The sequence below is a fragment of the Neopsephotus bourkii genome, unplaced genomic scaffold (genome assembly GCF_033783945.1).
Source record: "Neopsephotus bourkii isolate Nb327-2 ecotype Australia unplaced genomic scaffold, CSIRO-AGI_Nbou_v1 NB_1468, whole genome shotgun sequence".
In the NCBI taxonomy this organism is placed as follows: Eukaryota; Metazoa; Chordata; class Aves; order Psittaciformes; family Psittacidae; genus Neopsephotus; species Neopsephotus bourkii.
The window spans coordinates 618,182-639,748 of NW_026901945.1; the positions used below are offsets into that span (position 1 = coordinate 618,182).

At 47.9% G+C, this 21,567-nt stretch overlaps 1 protein-coding gene across 2 annotated transcripts; it reads left to right on the forward strand.

Annotated features, from left to right (window-relative positions):
• Window positions 1–2,170: 2,170 nt before the first annotated feature.
• Window positions 2,171–20,143, forward strand: ENOX2 (ecto-NOX disulfide-thiol exchanger 2). 2 transcript variants are annotated; one of them, XM_061368968.1, is made up of 14 exons: window positions 2,171–2,273; window positions 2,877–3,008; window positions 3,942–4,097; window positions 5,526–5,732; window positions 7,170–7,403; window positions 8,218–8,430; window positions 9,945–10,051; window positions 12,324–12,438; window positions 13,460–13,641; window positions 14,455–14,562; window positions 15,416–15,472; window positions 16,682–16,790; window positions 17,536–17,621; window positions 19,549–20,143. In XM_061368968.1, the coding sequence occupies exons 2-14, from the start codon at window positions 2,912–2,914 to the stop codon at window positions 19,678–19,680; spliced, it is 1,803 nt and encodes a 600-aa protein (XP_061224952.1). In that variant the 5' UTR covers window positions 2,171–2,273; window positions 2,877–2,911; the 3' UTR covers window positions 19,681–20,143. The 2 variants fall into 2 exon arrangements, with proteins under 2 accessions (XP_061224952.1, XP_061224951.1); XM_061368967.1 differs by having other exon boundaries at window positions 2,880–3,008.
• The last annotated feature ends 1,424 nt before the right edge of the window (window positions 20,144–21,567 follow it).

A 21,567-nucleotide genomic window follows, 5' to 3' on the forward strand; every position in this document is an offset into this window, starting at 1 on the left:
CCAATTGTAAGGTAGAAAACCTGATTCAGTGACCAGCAGCAGCTCCTGGCTTTCTCTGCTCACACAGTCTGGAGCAAAACAAGGCAAAGTGGCTGTAGAAGTTGATCTTGGGCTCCTGGAAGTCCTTGTTGGTCTTATGCTGGACTTCACCTGACTTTCGCCAAAACCCATTCCACAAAACTTGTACTTATGTTACTGTCACCTTTAGGCAGTTCCTATGATGTTAGTCCCCCACCTGGGGGGCCTGGAATGACCGCCTGCAACAGTACATGCTGGGACAAGCTGCTGGAAAACAACTGTGGAAAAGGTCTTATGTGACTTGACCTGTTCTGGGTCTCTTCTCATTGATCTGCATGCTGGAAGCAGGACACACATCTGGTCTGTAGCAAGCTGCACTGAAGTGTGTTGGTTAACACCAGGCAGCTATATGTGTGTCACCTACAACTGGAGCAGGGTGTCTGTCCATTTCAGCCTGGCAGCACGAATGTCTGGCTGTATCCCTGCACAGCTGCATCCTTCCCCACACCCAAGCACAGGAAAACACACTCCCAAGTTTCATGTTGCCTGTCCCATCAGCTGGATAACAACAGAGGTAAATCTTATAGCAGCTCCTTTTCAGTTGTCCTGTTCCTGTGCTGTGGGCTGTCTATTTTTAACCTGCAGCACTGGAGATTTGTTCCCCTGGTCCTCATGACCTCGGTGACATTCTGCCTTTGGGGTGTTGTGGCAGCAGCACTGTGGGCATCTTCCAGAGCCGGGCATGACTATTGTTGTTGCCAACAGAATGCAACTTCTTTTTTGGCGGCTTCTTGCATTCTCCCCTTTCAGTGGCTGAGGGAGGAGGCCCTTCAGGCTCCCTGTGTCCACTCCCTTGTCTATTTACAGCCGTACAAGTTCTTGGAAGTGGAATCCACTGGAATAGAAATCCCAATGCTGCAGTGCCTGGAGGAAGGTTTGGGACAAATACCCTGGGCTATCAGTGCACTGAGATGTTGCCTTTGGTCCTCTGTAATTCTGCTGTTCCGCCCAGAATACAGGCATACCTTAGCAGAGATGTACGTGGGTTTATTGCTTCATAGAGGATTTGGCTTGTGTTTTTTCCATTGATTGTTCAGAGGGAATTTGCAGACAGAAAGATAAATCCAACTGGATATTTTCATGTCCCTTCAGTCTCACATCCCTGCGAGTGCCAAGCATGGCATCAGGTGGAATAATGAACTCAGTGCTCAGTTAAGGGCGGTAAGTTTAGTGCAGAATTTGTCTGCAGTGGATGGAATTCCTTGAATTAGGAAATATACAGGAAGCTACAGGATGATTTTTCTTGATTCCTCTTTGGTCCAAGTTTGCATGATTGGCTTTTCTTACTCTATGCAGTGGTTGGTTGTTTAAGGATGCATTTGCCTTCGCTCTGTTTCATTATACCCCTTGGAGACCCTCAGTCTTGCCCAGTTTTGTGAATTGTTCATCAAAACCTCTTGAGCCCTGTGTAACTGAGTGTGAGAAGACCTAAAGTTGTGATGGGTGCAGTGGACAGGTTTTGCTCTGGTTTTGTTGGGCCTTACAGTTGGGCTTCTATAATACCAGTTTTATTTCCCCTTAGAAACACTCTCCTGTGGGAGACAGCTGCCTGCCAAACTCCTTGAATTAAAACTGCAATAGCACCGTATGTCTTTGAAGATCATCCAAGATGTGCCTTGGGTTTTGTTAGTAAATAATTCCAGGTGACTTCCCAACTGGTGATAAATGAGGTGGAAATGTTAAGTAACTATGAAAAACGTATTCCTGGAAGAACTAGGAAAATCATCTGCCTTCTGAGTTTCCAGACCTGACATCCTGCACAGTGCAGGGGAGATGCACCCAGGTTTATGCTGGTGAACAGTTTGACTTGTGTAGGACTGTTGGATTAATTGTTGTGAGCAGTGTTTTGAAGTGGTGTCAGTGTGACATTAGATGAGGTATAGTTGGGGACAGTAAAAGGGAAGTACAGCTCCCCCGGGACCTGCAGGGCTGCTTGTGCCTGGGACTGGCACTTCTCTCCTTACTGTGATCCTGAAGCATCGGAAATGCATGTAAAAAAAAAAGCGTCTGAGTGTATTTTTCTCTTTCAGGCTTAAACCCTCTGTCCTTTGATGCTGCCAGCAGCAGCAAGGCTCTGCAGCACAGCAGCAAGGCTCTGCAGCTCAGCAGCGCTGTGCCACCACTGGGGTTGGAAAGCTCAGCTGAGAATGGAAGTGATCTGGGCAAGAAGAGGAAGAGAGCAAACGTCCCTGCAGGTGAGCAGGGGAGTGGGAATGGGGAGGTGGCCATGGCAGCCGAGATTGAGCAGCCACACGTCTGTGTAATGTCTGTGGCTCCACCTGGGTTGCCAGATCACTCTGCCAGATTCTGAGCAGGTAGCACTGGTGCTGCTGCTACCTCTGCTTCATCTCCCTTTCCAGCATTGACGAGAAACACCTTCAGATGGCAGTGGGAGTTCTCTGTGCTGGAACAGACTGCCCTCGCTGCAAATCCAGTGCAATTGTTACAGTTTGTGCTGAATGTTTGTCCTTTGGTCAGAAATCTCTTGTGAGGAATCAAAGCACACCCCTTGCCTTTAATCAGTGTTCCTTTAAAGCCCCTTAGAGCTGTTGATTCTAATGGATAAACTGTAATGCAGACGCACTTGGGAGTGTTTTCATAGACACTGCCTCTGTACAATGTCCTCTGCTCAAGAGGGACAGCACTGGTTTTGGTTTATTCTTTCATTTAGCTCTTTCCTATTTGTCAGGTTCAAATCTGGTTTTGGATGCTGCTAGTGCAGAGCCTGGCTGGGCAGCATTTGCCCTGCAGAGGAGTTAAGAATGCACTAAGCTCTTAATCACTTTCCCTGCTCTCAGCAGATGGTGGCAGAAATCTAAACCTCGACATTCCGATGGGATTGCCAATGTCAGACCCGACCGCCTGGGCCACTGCAATGAACAACCTGGGGATGGCTCCGCTAGGGATGACAGGACAGCCCCTGCTGCCAGGTACAAGGCTCACCCAGGCTGCGCCCGCCTCTCCTTTCAGACATGGCTTTGGGAAGAGCCTATTTCAGTTATTAGGTAAATTCCTACCATGGACTAACCCCGTGAATAGGCAGCTAGCAGCTCTTGCTAAGATCTCCCCCTCACAGCACCAGTGGGCCCTGCTGGTAGTGGCTGTCATTACAGCTCAGCTCCTGACGTTCTCAGACTCATGAGCCACCTCCACAAGACATCCAGGTGCACTGCTTCCCCTGCGGCTGCCCACAGGTATTGCTTCCCCAGGGTTTGCAACTGATGAACAAATAAAATACCCTCCTCTGACAGCTGTGTTTAGTTTTATATGGCATTGGAGGCAAATGTAAGAGCAAAATCAAGGTGAAATACTATTTAGATGTAGTCAGAGGGCTGACTGAAGCCTAGAAACAAGTCAAGCAGGTTAAGGAAATCAGTGAGGTGTTTCCTTAAATGCTTCTGTGTATTTTACCCAGAATTACTGCATGTTCTTATCTGCTGGAGCTGGTACACTTCTCTGGCTTGCCAGGTGATGCCTTAACCCCATGTCACAAGCTGTCCACGCTGCTGAATCACTTAATGAAACTGAGCTGGGTTAGGTTTTACACTGTTTCTGGATTTCTTTATGTGGATAAACCTTCCCGGGGAAGGTTTTGGCAGTAGGAGATGGTGTTTGTGGAGTGGAAAAGGAAATAGTTTATTTGAACAGAGAAAATTTATTTGGCTGAGGCAATCAGCAAGGAAATACTGCTAAAAAAGTGTTTTAAGGGCACAAATCTAAAGTTCTTATGTTTTGATGCTCCCTCTGGATTGTTTATTCAGATCATTTTCGCTGGGGAGACTTCTCTAATTGCTGTCTGAGGAAAACAGTTGCTGCATGAGTCCAAACCACAACCTGACTCCCTTATTCTGTCCCTCATTTAGATTTTGATCCTGCTCTTGGGATGATGACTGGAATCCCTCCCATCAACCCGATGATGCCAGGCTTGGGGATAGTGCCACCTCCCATCCCTCCAGACATGCCTGCTGTGAAGGAGATCATTCACTGCAAAAGCTGCACTCTCTTCCCACCTAACCCACGTAATTGTCTGTTTTGTCCTGTTTCTGTCTGTCTAGATAGGAATATGTGTATATACATTAAAAAATGTGTGTGAGAGAACAGCTGTGACACTGCTTGGACATAGCTGCTCAGGGTGAGTGGCTGTGAGTAGGTGCTGGCAGGCAGCTGATGGAGTAATAGGAAAAGCCTGTTCTTGTCCCACCCCAGCAAGCAGTAACAATAAATTCTCAAGTATAGAGGAGGCAGAGGTTCCAAACCATGGAAGGCAGGTGTAGGACAGGTTTCTCCCTGCAGGACTTGCACAGCCCAGCTGTGGCTCTGCAGGAATCTGTGGGGCTGTGCCAGCTCAGGACAGGCTTGTTGACATTGCCAATAGAAACCAAGGACTTGACAGTTGTTTTTTTTTTAGCAGCAGTGCTCTCCATGGGAGCTAAGACATCTTCCTTACACAGAGAAGCTGTGAGAGGTAGCCGTGTCTGTGTCTAGTTCCTGACCACGTGCCAGCAGATGGCACCCGAGCCTGATGGGCTCCCAGCACTGGGAGTCTGGGCTCCCGGGCCCAGTAATTTAAATAAAGCTCCATTAGTGCCCAGCCTGATGATTTAGCTCTTTGTTCACCATCCCCAGAAGCAGACCTGTCTCACTGTCCTGGAAACAGCTGACAAGCCAGTTCATGTGCTGAGCTGGGGTGGGGGGGGTCCTGTACTTGCCAGGTGCGCATCTGAGCATGGGAATGGGTTTGGTGCTGGAAAACCACTTTTCCAAGTCTGCAGTCTCGTGCATTTTCTTACGTGTGCTGCAGCAATGCAGGTGGGTGAGTGTACTTGGCAGGCTGCTTCTGGCAAACTCGACTTAACTGTCAGCCTGCTTTTATGTTCTGTGGTTCATTTTAACCATAAGAGTAAAAAATGCCATCATTAATTCCTGCTGCACCTCTTGGCTGTACCCATTTCCTTCATCTCTTCCTTTCATAATATCTTTTTTAGTCTCAATTTGGTTCATGACCTTTCCTTAACATTAATACTTTGTCCTTTAGGATCCTCTGTCTACATTTTCTATGTATTCTTTCTGTTAGGACAGTCCTTTAAGCTGTGCTTTCATAGCACCTCCCATGATGAAGTTTTGAGGTCCTGGTGCTGCTCGTATTCTATGACTGGAGCTCAGGGAGCCTTTCCTTGTGCCAGGGAGAATGTTTGGAGAGCTGCAGTCTCCTGAGCTCTTTGTTTGGAAGCATGCTGGTAAAGGTACTTATCGTCATGCAGCACCTCAGCAGTACTATAGATCTGCTTGCTAAGGTTGTGTGCAGTGGAGCTGGGTGTGTGTTTGAAGGAAGTCAGGAAGGTGCAGTTGTGGCTCAACCATACCTGGGGAGATGGCTATGGGAAAGGAACGTGTGCTGACAACCCCAAAGCTAACCTGCTCTGCTTTCTGTCTCTTGCTCTCCTCAGATCTTCCCCCTCCAGCAACAAGGGAGAGGCCCCCAGGGTGTAAGACGGTGTTTGTTGGAGGGCTGCCAGAGAACAGCACTGAGCAGATCATCATGGAAGTGTTTGAGCAGTGCGGGGAAGTCATCGCCATTCGGAAGAGCAAGAAGAACTTCTGCCACATCCGCTTTGCTGAGGAGTTCATGGTGGACAAGGCTCTTTATCTCTCTGGTAGGTGCATTTCTGTCCTGGATGGCAGGTTACAGTTCTGGGACAGCAATGTGATCTCTTTCTCATGACAGGCTGTGTTGCAGTTGCAAGGTTTGTCTAATGTGTCAGTTCACCTCTTTTCTGCTGCTCTTGCATGTCTGCTTAAACACATGAAAGGAGCTGCTAATAGGAAAGCTGGCAATGCTTTCTTACCTTGGGCACTGCAAACCCTTGCAAAATACTGGGTACAGTCTGAGGCCATCTCCATCTTTGCTGGATAAATGTCCAGCTAATGCTAAGACAGTATTATTTTCCCTGAAACACATGGGCTCATTTTGCCTGGGGTTTGTTTCATGAAGGGAGAGACCTCGTGGTTGGTGTTCACAGACTGTGGCAGCAGATTTTGCCTTTCCAGCCAAGCCTGCATCTGCTGTGCTGGTCACATCTGCTGTGCTGATCGCATCAGACCTGAGCAGCCCATGCTCCCCACCTCACCCTTCACCATGCTAGAAAAATACAGCAGTACTTTGTTCCCGTGCTGAAATCCCTTCCAAATGGATTCCTTCAGTGTATTAACAAACCCAGGTTATGTCTCCAAAGCCACGCTCTTTCCAGAGAGATGAGATTGTCAAGATAAGACAGGGGAATGCTCTTTGCTACTTAAAATACTGTAAACTTCCCTGTAGCCTGTCTGAGCTGGCTGTAAGTGTTGCATCTTGTTCCAGAGACTGTTGAATTGAGTTAGACTTGCAGTACCCTGTTAGTAAGAGTTGTGCGTCTGTGATTACAGCTTCTATGTACTTAATACAGCCTCTTTAGCCTCTGCTTATAGTTCCTTCTGCAGAAAGCCATGGTCATATGCACAGTCATCAGTGTCCTCCACACGCAACTGTTGTTTTTGGGTTTGTTCTTTGTCCAAAGTGTCTCTGGAGCTCAGATTTTCTTCCATAGATCCCATGTGTCCTTTTCTTAACTACAGAGCAGATTCTTCTGGCGTGTCTGATGTGAAACCCCAGAACAGGAGTCCTGCAGACCATGCTGGCCCTCTTTGCTGTGTCTTATCTCTCAGTCTCCCCTTCCCACCTCCAACTTCAGGGGTTTGTGAAAGTGTGGAAGAATCTAAGGCAGTTCTGCCTTCTCCGTGTGAAGATCTGGGCTTAGTCCCAAGAGGTCTAGTCTTAGCCTAAAAGCTTACCTGCCATTAAGCAGCTGCTGTTCAAGTCCAAGTACCTGCTAGTGTGGAGAGGAGTGGGCCCACATAAGGTGTTGCCTTGCACATGCAAAGCACAGGCAAATCCCAGAGTTTCCTTTTCCAGCATCGCTCCCTGTGCACTAAACTCTTCAGGAAGCTCCTGTGGTGAGGGCTTTCTGGCTCTCTAGGAATGGGAGATGGGTGCTGATGGGTGGTTGGAGCCTAAGTCACTGATCCTACGTGAACCCTGTTGTCACCACTGCCAGGCTATCGCATCAGGCTGGGCTCCAGCACGGACAAGAAGGACACTGGGCGCCTGCACGTGGACTTTGCTCAGGCCCGGGATGACCTGTATGAGTGGGAGTGCAAGCAGCGGATGCTGGCACGCGAGGAGCGGCATCGCAGGCGACTGGAAGAGGAGCGCTTCCGCCCGCCCTCCCCACCGCCCGTTGTGCATTACTCTGACCATGAGTGCAGCATTGTCGCCGAGAAACTGAAAGGTGAGTGAGTGGCTCTGTGGCCATGGCCACCCCTTTGTGCAGGTGCTGGGACAGGTTTGTGTTCTCCAGTGGCTGTCTTGCTGAACTGAAATGAGCGTGGGCAGATGGAGCCCTCGGTGCTCCTCGCCATCTCTCTGTTTCAGAATTGTCTTTCCAAACAACCCTTACTTGAGTGTATCAGTTTCTTCCAAACCACTTTTGTTCATGTTACAAGGGCTAATGTAAGCCCCAAGACCTTTGAAGCCTAAGAGCCGTGTGTGGCCTGGTTATTTTGGAACTGGAGGGTATTTTTTTTTTCATGAAAGAGTACATCTGAATAGACACATGAAATTTTCCAGTAGGTTTCTAGCAGTTGGTCCTCCTCTTGTTTCACCTCAACAAATGGTTTCTCCATCAGCTTGATCCTAGCCTTGCCTTCCTTTGTATAGTCTTATATAATTGTAAAATCACAGAATGGTTTGGGTGAGAAAGGAATTTAAAATTCCTTCAGTTCCAACCCCTGCCACAGGCAGGGACACCTTCCACTGGAGCAGCTTGTTCCAAGCCCCTGTGTCCAACCTGGCCTTGAACACTGCCAGGGATGGGGCAGCCACAGCTTCTCTGGGCACCCTGTGCCAGCGCCTCAGCACCCTCACAGGGAAGAGCTTCTGCCTAATGTCTAATCTAAATCTGCTGTGCTCTAAAGAATTGTGGTTATCCACGTGGAGTAAGCTGATCTTTGGAAAAGCAGTTCAGCAGTGCTGGCAGTGAAAAGATCTGAAAGCTGCCCAGGTGCCCTTGTCCCATGGTGTAAAGGTGTCCCTCTTTGCTGCAGATGACACAAAGTTCTTGGAAGCCATCCAGACCTTGCTGACCTGGATAGAGCGTGGCGAAGTGAACAGGAGGACTGCCAACAACTTCTACTCCATGATCCAGTCAGCCAACAGCCACGTTCGCAGGCTGGTGAACGAGAAAGCAGCTCATGAGAAAGAGATGGAAGAAGCTAAAGAGAAATTCAAACTTGCTCTCTCAGGGATTCTGGTGCAGTGTGAGTAGTGTTTCCACACTGACTCTTGGTTGTCTGTTGTAGAGAAGATGCTTAATCTCTAGAGTCTGGAGAGACCACACTAAAGGGCTCCAGAAGAGATGCAGCATCACTCTGTGCAGCTACAGTTAATTTATCAGCATGTATCAGTAATTTGGCAAAACTCTCTTGTGATTCTTTTTGTTGAAGTCCACATGTGGGGGGAGGAGAGAATGAATTCTTAATTTTTTTCCTCTTCTAATTATAGTCTGTTAGTAGTTCTGTCATCTTTTCAACTTCACTTCAGTGCACAGATAAGGTAAGTCCCTGGTAATCTGGTGCCTCAGCGAAGTGTGCAGGATTTATTCACCAAAGGTAGGATGCAGCAGAGTGTTCCCAAAACCCTGTTCTCAGGTGCAACTGAAAGCCTGTGGCAGAACAGCATTTCCAACCTGAGTCTTCCAAATCCCAGTACTTACTAAACCCTGAAGAGGCATGGCTATATTTAGTTCCAAGATGGGATTTATAACAGTTCCTCAAACCGTTCATTGCCTCTCACGCATCCTTTCCTTAGTAAGTCTGAATAGTTTTTTCACTTGTTACCTTCTAGAGCACCTTCTTCCCATTGTACTAAGTCTCCTTGAGCCCCTGGGCTAGATTGTGAGCAGTCAACTTCTGGTTTTCTACTCAGTAATTCTGACTGTTACTTGTTTGACACTTACTTGAAAACTCTTGAATCCTGTTCATGGTAAGAAACATGGGCACATGGTCCAGAGGGAAGCACAGTAAGCACTGCAGAGTAAGTAGCAGTAGACAGCAGCATGACACTGTGAGCTGTAAAGCTCACCCTGATAGCTCAGCCACTCTTAGTTTTAGCTAAGCAGCAAAAAGCTGATTTTGTGTTGTAAGAATTACACCTGCTATAACATCACAAGCATAAAAATACATAAGTTGAGTAGATTTGGATGTGCTCTCTGCTGTTGGGTGAGCTGTCATCCAAGGAGAGGTACTTTGGATTGCCAAAACCTGCTGCACGTTTTCTAGGGAAATAAAAGGAATAAACCTTAGGAGCAAAGGTCGGTGGCTGGTGCCAGAATCCCTTTTCTGTAGTGGGTACAGGTGGGATGTGGTGCTCAGGCTGTAGTGCTGCTCTGTGGGGCTGCACCCGCTGGGCAGGAGACCACTTAACGCCCCAGCTTTCAGTCGTATTGAACCTCCTGTTGTAGAGAGCCAGGGCTACTCAGGAACACTGTTACACTCGCAGGCAGTGCTGAGCAGTGTTTTCCAGTGCATTGAGCTCCTGCCTGCTTTCCACTGACAGCAGCCTCTTTTCTCAGTAGATCCTTACTCTGGTGAAGTCCACACTTTTCTTTCCAGGCCCAGAGTCCCTTCCCTGAGCATAGCTTCAGCACAGTACAGTGTTATAAGAGGTTAGCCAAACCACCTACCTGATTCCACTTTTTTACTCCTTTACTCCTCTTGTTCGCCCTCTCTGGATGATATTCTGGCCTGATTTGACTGCTGATTTGATACTACAGTCGAGCAGATAGTGGCCGTGTACCATTCTGCCTCCAAACAAAAGGCTTGGGACCATTTCACGAAAGCTCAGCGTAAGAACATCAGCGTGTGGTGCAAACAAGCAGAGGTTGGTAATCTTTTCTTGTGTTAGATCCTTCAGCACAGTCTCTTTCTTGTCAGGATATTGATGTTAAGTTTGCACAGTGTTCGCGTGGATAACATTCACACTGTAAGATGGGAATTGCTCAGTCGACTCTTGGGTTACAGGTAATAAATTTTCTCTTGGTATTTATGTTACTGGTAGCAATACATTGACATCTGTACGTACAATCAATCATTAGTAATTATTGATCTGTTTGCTGCTGGTTTTAATGTTAAAGCAAGAGGGATTTCTAGAGAGATGTAAGCAGAAAACAAGAGAAACCTCACAAACCCTGAGCATCATCAGATATGTTTTATAACATTTTTATTGACAGATGTGGGAGGTGGAAATAATTGCAGCTGGACAGGGAGGAAAACTTGAGGGAGAATGTTCCCGTGTTTATGCATTTATCCCAAGCAGTGACACTGCTAGTGGAATAAAGGATTTAAAGGTGGTGATCCTTCATCCCCCAGCCTGTATGGATACCTGCATTTGGCCTTGTTGAAAAACCTCATGAGGTTACATGGCCCCAGTCCTCTAGCCTGGCCAGGTCCCTCTGGCTGGCATCCCTTCCCTCCTTTGGTTCTGTGCTTTTTTCCCCCAGGTATCAAGGTCCCTATTCCAAACCAGGAAAACAAGTCCATCTCAGCAAAGCCAGAAGTTGTCTTTCACCTGTAAGATTATTTCACATCAGTGACTGTTTTCCTGGGAAGTTTCCAGCTGCAGTCTCCCTGTGAAACTGCCCTTCTGGGACTTCCTTTCCAAATCCCACTGAGTCAAGACCTTTTGTAGTAGCTAAAGGAGGAGCAAGCATTGTGCTTTATACCTGAGAAGTCATGTATTATTCAGTCAGATTATGCCTCTGAGCCCTAGTGTGCTCCTGCTCTTTCCTGCTTGCTGAGATTGGTTACTATGACTGGGGTGGGAGCACGCTCTCCATTTGGAGCTGTCTTTTGTTCCAAGGTAAGTTCTCCCAATGGGAAGAGGCTGTGAGACCACTGGTGAGGCCTCTTCCAGGAGTACTTGCTGCTGGGCTCAGCCTGCTGGCCTCCCCCAGCTTAGGGTCTTCTCTTAAAGGAAGGTGGACCCACAGGATGCATCTCCTTGGTTCATCTTCTGGCATAATGCATTCTAGTGGGTCACCACATCGGAGGCAAGCCTGACTCAGGGTGTGGGCATGTGCTGGGGAGGTGTTAGGCAAGGCCAGGGAATTATTTCTCTTGATGGTGACTGCAGGTGCTTTTCTCAGGCAGTGCTGGCAAGTCCTGTAGCTGCAGGCAGTGCGGTAAGAAGCTGTGGAAGCTTGGACCTGGTGAACCACCAGCCAGTGTATTCCCTTGCTTAGGAAGGGCCTTGCTCAAGTGAGGGTTGATTATTGATGATTGGTTGGTTACTGACGATTAACCATTGTGGGGTTAACTGAAAAGGTTTTATTGATAATTAAATGATCAAATGATAGTTAATTGATGATTGAAAGATAATTAAATGGCAGTTGAATAGTGATTAAGCAATAATTGATAATTAAAGAGGGGTTGGACAGTGGTCAAACACTAACTACACTTCAATAACTACGCTATAGCTCTGTGTGCATATATATAATATATAAAAAGATATTGCTAACACATAATACACTTCTGGGTGTAATGTAAAATGTCAGTTGCCTTGTTACAGATATCAGATGCTGGGTTAAGGATCTCTCATCCTTGAGAGGTAACCCTGAGAGGTGTCTGGGCTCAAGGGAGATCAGTGTCGTGCAGAAGAGCTCACTGGGCTGGGGGGCTGCAGATAGTAGCAGTGCCAAGTGATGGACCTGTGGTCAAACCCCCTGGTGTGCGTGCAGCTATAGTGGTTTTAGTCTGGTGTATGCGCAGCTCAGGCTGTGCTGTTAGCTCCTGAGAATCATAGGATCAGGGAATGGTTTCTGTTGGAGGGTTGAGTGAGTGTAGAACAGGCGTGTGGACATCGGGCACAGCAGATGTCAGGAGAGGGTTCACTGGGAAACTGCCCTGTGGGCAAGGCTAGCTGCCTGCCTTGGCACAGAGGAAGGGAGATGGAGAGTCAGTGATACTGGTAGCACTGACTGGCTCTTGCAAGATGTCATCCTTGAGCTAATAGTCTGTGCCAATTTCTTTAATCATTTCCTCTTTTTTGCTTTGTGGAGTTACATTTTGCAGACTTAGATTATCAGCAACTTTTTCTCCAACCAGCCTCTTCCCTGTAATCTGTACTTAAACCCCCTCTGCTCTCTGAATCCTAGGAAATCCGTAATATTCATAATGATGAGCTAATGGGTATTCGAAGAGAGGAGGAAATGGAAATGTCTGATGAAGAAATAGAAGATCCATCAGAGATGAAAGAAACAGAAGAATCGGGTAAAATCACTTTTTAAAGCTCATAAACTAAGTACTTGTCTCTTCAGTGGTTTCTCCCAGGAGCCCCTTTCTGAGTGTTTTGTACCCCACAGTTATCACAGGCGGAGCAAAATCAGTGTCCTGGAGTCATTTTCTCTCTGACTTGCTCTGTAGCCAGCACTTGTCGTTCCCCCCTGTGATCTGTCAGCTTTTCACATCCATAAAGAGCAGAAGCTCACCCTGGAAACTGCCTTCTTTTGTCCAGATCCATTTTAGGAAGTTAATTAATTTCCCCCCTTGGTTTTCTGATGGGGAAAAACATTTTTTATCTATTGAGTTTTGCTTGCTGCCCTTTTGAGATGTGCAGCTGGGCAGATTGGTGTCCACCACACATTCCCTGCCAGAGAGAATGAGTGAGAACAGTAAGATCAAACCCACCCTCTTCCCATGCAGGATCTTCCCTGTCTCCTGAGTACAGTATGTGAGTCTCAAGCAAAGGTACCTGCATGTGCTCTGGTCCAAGTCCCAGAGGTCAGTAGCAAGGCTATGGGATGTCAGGCTTTGCCCTTCATGTCATGGGTGTGTTTTGATACCTGCTGAAGATGTCTTTGTAGCCATAATGTTCTATAATCCCATTCCTGAGTTTATCAAGCCCTCTGAGGACACCAGACTGATGCAGGTGTTTGATGCCATGACTCGATGGAGACAGTTTTTTAACTGAAGATGCCAGTGGAGGCTGTCCCAGTGTCTTTCAGCTTTAGTGGTTAGAAAACCTGTGTGTCCAGCATGGTTATTTCACCCCAATATGTTCTTTGGCTGCTGTTTTTCTTCTAACTTCAATACTGCATCAGTGCTGAGAGGTACTCTTTGTCCTGAGGAGCTTCTTTTGTAAAGAGATACCACAAACAGTGGCTGGGAGAAATTAATTTTGGTACTTTGGGCTTGTAGCTGGGTACTGGGAGCTACAGGGGTGCTGGCTGAGCACCCAAGGACTTCCTACCCCCACTTATTTGACCTCTGATCTCACCTGCCTGTTGTCCAGCGCTGGTGTCACAGGTAGAAGCCCTGAAAGAAGAGAATGACAGCCTGCGCTGGCAGCTGGATGCCTACCGCAATGAGGTGGAGCTGCTGAAGCAGGAGCAGGGCAAAGCCAGCAGGGATGAGGACACCACCAAGGAGCAGCAGATGAAGCTTCTCCAGCAGGCTCTGCAGGGGATGCAGAAGGTGGGCCAGGACTGTTCTATAGCTGTGACCTTGCTCCAAAGACAGAGGGGCTGTGATGTGGACTAGAAACACAAGCAAAAGGCATTTTGGTTTCCAGTGAGATCAAAACGGGCAAATGGGGAGCAACTTTGTCATACCTAGTGTTGCTAAAAACCCCCAACAACCAAACATTGAGAACAGTGATTGTGTATGAACTCGTAAGTCACATGGAGACAATCATGGATTGTGGATTCCTTGTGTTCTCTTTGCTTGACCAGCATCTGAGTTGTGGGGTGCCGAGTCTGTGCTTACCCATTCTGTAACTCTATAAGGTCCTGGTTACCAGCATAGTAATGTGGTTCCCATCTCCTTATCTAGTAGCTGTTTTAGATTATTTCCTTAAACTGCCAGACACGTCTGTATTCACATGGGGCCAGAGATCTAGGAAGGCTCTGAGGTGACTTTTCTGTGTCACTTGTTTCTGTGCTGCTCTCTCCATGTGCTGACTGCTGGCCCTAGAATGACCCAGGCTGGGGGAGCTTTTACATGGGTCAGGGCACAGTCCAGTACACAACATATGCTGTAGTTCAGGGACAGTGAGAGTTTGATGGAATTACTGCCTTATGTTCACAAAGTTGTGCTTTTTTGGATGCTAATAAGCAAAGATGTTTCTAAAGTATGTTGTAGAAAAGGTTTCTTCTAGGTATATACTTAATCTGTTAGTTGTTCTGAGTATTATCTACCTGGTCTTCACAGAAAAGCCCTTATTCATTTTATATTCTTTAAATAGCAGGAGGTGAAAGGCAACTTAAGAACAGAGTTTCTCTTTTCCAGCATCTTTTGAAAATACAAGATGAATACAAGAAGAGAGAAGCTGAGTTAGAAAAAGTGAGAGAAGACAAACTGAAAATAGAGACATTATTGGAAAACCTGAAGGAGCAGGTAGGAACCATCCCTGTGCTCCTTTCTCCGTAGGAAATGCAGTCCTGGGATTCCATGGTCCATCATGAGTGCAGTGAGGGGCTTCTGTCCTTCAACACTCTCATAGAGGATGCCTTGCCCAGTCTTAGGAGCTGAAAAAATGCCCTGCCGCTTTGGAGGATGTATGTCAGTAGTGTTGCTTTACATTTACACCAGTACCATTCATGCTTTGGTGCATGAAGCTATCAGCAATCAGATGGTCTCACCAGTGAGACCATCTACATGAGCAGCTGTATGAATAAAAATCAACTTCCATTTTATAATACACAGTGATATTCAGCTGGAATGTGCTTTTCTGCAACCTGAGCTTTAAAAAATTGGAAGAAAAGGTCTCAGTTATCAAACATTGATGTTTAGGTGTGTTTTAGGGACATGATTTGATCTGAGCTCCATCAAACACTATTGAATGAAAAGTTTTTTATTTTTGCGAACTTTACAGTATTCTTATGCTTGCTTATTCTTAACATAAATACACACTATTTCTTCTCAGGTATGATCCCCTCTGTCTTTTGGTTGTGGACCTATACACGCATCTAAACTGCCATGGTCCTCTACGACACAGGCACAATTATGCAAGATAGACAAGAAGCATTATGTAGTACTACTCACCGAGGACCACAGAGACAAATGCTAGGTCTTGCCCCAGATTTTCAGACTTTAGCCCCTGCTTTTTGTACCATGAGTTAGGGAAGGTAAATGTCTTTCTAGTAACTAAAATTGGCTTTGTATCCCAGAGATCTTCGGTGCAGGAGCTTCAGTGTCTGATACCAAAGACTATCATCAGTAATGTTTTCTTTTCTTTACTTCTGTGTAGCAAAGCATCGCAGATGAAGAGGACAAGGAGAGAGATGCAATTGATGGTCAAGGGAATGTAAGTCTGAGAGTTTCTTTTCTGGTACTTGGGTCAGAATACCTTACTGAGGAACTCGTGGCACCTCATTGTGAAATGAGCAATGTTCTGAATTTTGGTTTGTTGTGAAGTGTGTGTTGTGCACACAGACTGTTTATGTACAAGTTGAAATAGTTGAATTACTCAATGCTGGCAGCTTCTGACTGAAAGTGCAGCAGGTATTTGCAGCACTGTGGTGTAGAAATGGGGTTCGGTGTGCAAGATAATTGCACTGTTATTTCAACTAGCCTGCAAGAACACCTTTTGGATCTCGAAGTGAGAGCAGGTATTTCCAGTGTGACACTCTGCAGCCCCTGTGCCAGCCTGAAGACAGCTCCATTTCCACAGCACAGACCTTCTCTTTCTCCTGTAGAAGCAGATTACAGCCTGCTCAGGCCAGGGTTGCACAGCTTCAGTCCTGTGCAGTTGAGAATTGCACTGGCATAAGAAGCAAAGCAAACTCAAGGGACTGTTTAATTCTGCCTTTGTTACTGGCCCAAGCTCAGTGTTTTGCTAGTAACTGGAGGCTGTTTCCAATTATAGCTGTCTCTGTAGCTCGCAGACCACTGGAATTCTGAATCAAGCTTAGGTATAAAAGGGAGTCCTGCTTCTTTTATTCCTAACGGAATAAAAGAGTGTTTGCCAGGGCTTTGCATCGCTGCCAGACTGTGTTTGTTGGTTTGTTGGATAATAAATGATGTGAAATTCCCTTTCAGCTCAGTACCACAAACTGGAGTCCAGGACAGTCTGATCCTGAACCCTTGGCAGCCACTGGGCGCTTGATCTCAGTCATATTGCTTCGGCTCAGGCATCTGAAAAATAAACATCTGCTCTGCCCTGGTCACTGCAGGGCTTGCTTTCTAGCCTGTTTTTCTTTTACTGTTTAAAATAGGGCCCTTCTAGAGGAGACACTACCAGCAAACAGGGCTGATCGTGTGTGTTGTGGCGTCTTGCTTAACTTCATGGGCTTTTACTCTTACTTAGCTTGATTCAGGCAGTTCAGGCAGAGCAGCATGACCATAGCTGTGCTCTGCTGGAAGCATTTGGCAAAATAAGCAGTCCATACGGCACTGTGGTGAATACAGTGACTCAAACGGGAACAAGAACACAGGCTCTGTTGTGGCTGACCAGGCTGCTGGTTAACATGTAAGTGCCTGCTGAGTGTGGAACGGGCCCTGGGGTTCCTTGCAGGAGAGCAGTGCATCCAGGGTTTGCGTGTGCAGCCAGGAGAAGGACTGTCCAGTGGAGAAGACATTGAGCAACAGCCCTGTGAAATCTGAACGCGAAGTCCTGTTGGTTGGTAAGTTCTGTTGGTGGTGATGCTGGAGGCCTGAACGGGATGGGACTTACTTCAAGGTGGCCTTGCAGCTCCATCTGGCCACCCCTTGTTCCTGTGGTTATGCCAGGGGAGGTGGGAGTCCTGGAAGCAAAGAAAGCCTCGAGCTTTGGTGGGTCAGGATTTCACCTTGTGCATTCCTCCCGTGGCAATCCTGTGCTGTGCACCTTTCAGTCAAACCCACACAGGTGTAAAGTATGTAGTCATTGCTTGTGTGGAGTGACAGCTCAGGTCAGGACTGGAGTGCAGGTTGCTCTTCTGGGAGTTGTCACCAAAGGCAGTAACTTACAGATGAGGGTCTGTCTCACCACCTCCACAGGGAAGAGCTTCTGCCTAAGGTCTCATCTCAGTCTTCCCTTTAGCAAGTTCAAGCCATTCCCCTTGGCCTGTCCCTACAGGCCCTTGTCCAAAGCTCCTCTCCAGGTTCCCTGCAGCCCCTTTAGGCACTGGAGCTGCTCTAAGGTCTCCCCTTCAGGAGCCTTCTCTTCTCCAGGCTGCCCCAGCCCAGCTCTCTCAGCCTGGCTCCAGAGCAGAGCTGCTTCAGCCCTCGCAGCATCAATGTGGCCTCCTTTGGGCTCACTCCAGCAGCTCCACATCCCTGTGTTGGTGTTGCCCCAGACCTGAGTCAGGACTGCAGGAGGGCTCTCTCTAGAGCAGGCAGAGGGGGAGGATGCCATGAGAATGACATTTGTGGTGTTCCTTTCCCCAGGAATAATTTCAACATTTCTTCACGTGCACCCGTTTGGAGCAAGCATTGAGTACATCTGCTCCTACCTGCAGCGCCTGGACAGCAAGGTGCGTGTGCTGACACTTCCAGCTCCCCAGCCAGCCTGGGCAGTGTGTCCAGTCCCTGTGGCTGGGAAAGAGTTTCCCTCCCTGCGAGCGCTGCAGGCTTAGTGAGAACTGGTGTCTGCTAATGGCAGTACCTTGTTACCAGAGGACAGGGGAGGGGGTGAACTTAGAACCCCAGAAGGGTTCGGGTTGGGAAGGACTTCTGAAGATCTAGTCCACTCTTTGCTGTGGGCAGGGACACCTTCCACTGGAGCAGGTTGCTCATAGCACCCCAGCTTCTGGTTTAGCCCTCACGCAGCTTAGCGTTAACCTCAGTGCGGAGCTGAAGATGGTGTTCTCACTGCAGATGTCCCTGCTCAGAGGAAAGCCCGTTGATGGTAGCTGCATTTTGCAGCAGTGGATTCCATCTTTAAAATCTCTGTCCAAAATGTCTTTCTGTTTATTCTGTGTAAGTTTGCTGCCTTTGTTCCCTTAGCCTTATGACCTCTAAGGAAAAGAGCAAATAACCCGGCTTTGCATAATGTTTATTATAACATCTGCCATGCCACTGTTTGTGTATATCCTCTTTAAACTGAGCAGTCATATTGGTTTTGTGTCTCTGAGCAATGTTTTTTCCCTATTTCTGCTCCTGTAGCCTTTCACTGGGCCTTGGCTGACTGTTCTGATGCTGTCAGTGCAGTTGTTTTTAGGAGGGTGCTGTGCAAGGGCCTTACACTACAGAAGTGGAAGCACTGAACTGAGTCCCTGCTCGTGGGGCTCTGTGCTAAGTGGAGAGATCAGCTCCTGGGTGCAGGAGTTGAGAAGGGCTGTAACAAGCTCATGGATTTTGCCTAGCACAACACAAAGCTGCTGTTCCCTGCAGTATTTCTGTGCATCACTGGCTTCAGGCTCCTTTTCAAAGTAAACAGGGCAAAGGCTTTTGAATGCTTGAGGAAATTGCACCTTGTTCCTCTAATATACTGTTTTTCAGTTGTTTTCCTTAAAGTTCCCAGCATGGGAATCACCTCTTGTGCTTGGAATGTCTTCAGCTGCTTTGTTTCTAGCTTGCTGTCTCATTTCCCTGTCCTGGGGAAGCTGGCCTGTGCTTCCCGTTTCCCTCCAGCCCTTCAGAGACATAGTTCATAGTTCATCTTCTCCTAGTTCAGAAGTTGTCCTGAGGCAAAGAGCTGCTCTTGGTTTAATTTGGGGCTGCTAAAGAAATGCCCTCAAACCCTTCATCTGACTTGTGGCACTTCCTCTTGGGAACCTACCGCTTAGAAAAGGCCCACGGGAGGTTTCTACAATGAGCTTAGCAGAAGGAGCCCTGTGAAAGATGCATCCTTGGCCCTCTGCAGTGGCCTCGGCCTGGTTCACTGTCTGCTGACCCTGGTCTGCTGCCTGCTCAGGTCTCTGTTCAGAAAGTGCAATTCCCATGTCCCTGGTTTCTGTACCCAGTCACTGAGAGCTCTGTTCTCGAAGCAGTGATAAAAGTGCTCACTCTTCGGTTACCTAAATACTTGGGAATTTTTAGTCCTTTACCTTGCATTTCGCAGTGGAAAGAATTAGGATAGTCCTGTTATAGAATCATAGAATAGTTAGGGTTGGAAAGGACCTTAAGGTCATCCAGTTCCACCCCCCCTGCCATGGGCAGGAACACCTCCCACTAAACCATGCCACTCAAGGCTTTGTCCAGCCTGGCCTTGAACACTGCCAGGGATGGAGCAAATTTACCCTTATTTCTAGTGTGCGTTACATCTGCAGCCATCTCACCCTGACCACAGCACAGCTGTCACGCTTATCCCCATTTGATTATCCGCATGAGGATTTGGACAGGATGTCTAGGAAAATCCTGTAGCAATGTTTGAGCTTGAATGTCACCACCAGTCATTGCAGGGCTTCCAAAACCAAAAGCATGTTCATTCTTAGTGCCATTTTCCTTCTGGTTTCACAGATCAGCACTGCAGAAGTGGAAGTTCTCATGACTCGACTCCAGAACACGTTCAGGCAGGAGCTGAGCGGGGTTGGAGCCAGCCTGGAGAAAAGGTGGAAGTTTTGTGGCTTTGATGGCTTGAAAATGACTTGAGCTTTGACTTAGTGATGCATCCAACAGTGGGAGACATGTGCCAAGGGATGTCTCTGACCTCTGTTCATGCTGACTCCTGCACGCCCATGGGGGCTCAGGTGCTGGGAAGTGGAAGTGAAGCTCTAAGTCCAGAGCAGCACTGGAAGAACCTTCAAGTTCTGTAGCCTCTTTGATCAGTTATTTGTTCACAGGAAAGTGCTGTTCAATATATTTGGTGAAAGAAGCTCATGCCTGATGTTCCGAAGCACAACGTGGTGACTGTTCTGTTTTGCCAATGTTGTATGTGTTCTGTGTACCCAAATTTCTCATCCTGTACCTTCTTTTTACTGGTAGGAACAGCCATAGACTGTCCTGAAGCAACAGCAAAGAGGCATTTTCTGGTTTCTAGAACCACCAAAGGAGACAAAAAAAGGCATTTTTTTAGACATTTCTATGATTAAAACCTGAGGTATGTTTAAACAGATTTAGGTGGCTTCAAGTTCTCTAAGCCAAACAGCTGCTTCTTTTTCACACCGTTTTCCCTGCTGATGGTTTAATGGGTATGCTGAGGTGGAGGCAATGTGTGCAGCAGCTGGGTGTGATTCTGGCTGTGCCACTGGTGGTCTGTTCATTGCAGAGCCAGTCTGTAAATACAGACCCCACTGGCACCCATCCCTCAAACACTGGCGTGCTGCCCCAGGGTCACCTCCAGCCACCCTGGATTTATCCCTTTCCCCCTTCAGATCTCTCAGCCTTGGTAACTCCTGCATGAAGAGCCTTTTCCCCCTTAGAGACAGCAGGTCTGCTGCTGGTTTGACTGACCCATAACCAAAAGACCCCAGATTCTGCTGGTGACACCAGGCTTGGAGCTAGGTGTTGATACACTGGCCCTTCCCATTTCTCCCCTCACTGTTCCCTGACAGAGGAGAATATTGCTTGTGTTCCTGATCCCTTTAACCAGTTGTCCCAAGGCCCTGAAGTCTCTCTTCATTGCCCTTGGAGTTCTTGCTGAACTTCATCCCTGCCTACCTGACAAGTCAGTAGTGGATAAGTGAGAGCTGTGCCAGGGTGGGAGGCTTCCTCTTCACCTCTTTAGCCCAGACCCCAGGGAGGCAGCAGAGCTCCCTGAGAAATGGGTCAGCTGTGCATGGTGGGCCTTCTGCTCCCCTCAGAACTGTTCCGTGACCGTGACCCATCTTTTCTCCATATGGAAGTAGTTTCGACAGGACATAGGCCGACTTAACCTCGGTGGCTCCTTCAACCATGTTCTCATTACTGTTGGTTTGACATGCAGAGCCTCCTGCCTGTTGTAGGTGGGACCTGGTGGGGTTGTCATGGAGGAGACATGCCTGCTGTGCTGTGCTGTGCTGGAACCTGTCACCACTGCCCCCATCCCTTCAGGTGTCAGAGGACAGGGCGCTGTGTGTTCAGCACGGATCTCCCGAGGAAAATCAGGGAGGGAACTTGAGAAAATAGGACTGTTAGAGCCAGTGGGCAGAGCACACAGGAGCAAGGGCTTGTCCTTGATGCTGCAGCCAGAGGGCATCAGCTGGATGAGCCGGGCGCAGCGGCTGGATTTACCCTGCAGTGTGGAAGCAGTGCAGCAGACGGGCTCGTTGGGTTCCAGTCCTCCAGCATGTTGGATGCAGGGAGGACATGGGATTTGATCAGGCCACCTTGGCCAGCAAGAGCTGTCCTGTGGGAGCTGGTTCTGCCATTTCATGTGGACCAGGCAGTTGTTTGGTGGGGAAGCAGGAGCTGGGACCTGAGGAGTGATGGCTCCATGCTGTAAGAGCAAGTGAGGCTGAACGGGGCCTGGGTCCTGCTGCTTCCTGTCTCCAGGCTTTCTCCACCCAGGCCCATGGGAGGGACGGGGTTTTCCTGACGTTTCATGTGCCCTTGGCCACC

Coding starts and splice junctions, on each gene's coding strand:
- ENOX2 (XM_061368968.1), top strand. CDS start 2,912: ATGGGATTGCCAATGTCAGACCCGACCGCCTGGGCCACTGCAATGAAC. Junction 3,009..3,941: donor AGGACAGCCCCTGCTGCCAG/GTACAAGGCTCA, acceptor TCCCTCATTTAG/ATTTTGATCCTGCTCTTGGG. Junction 7,404..8,217: donor TGTCGCCGAGAAACTGAAAG/GTGAGTGAGTGG, acceptor TCTTTGCTGCAG/ATGACACAAAGTTCTTGGAA.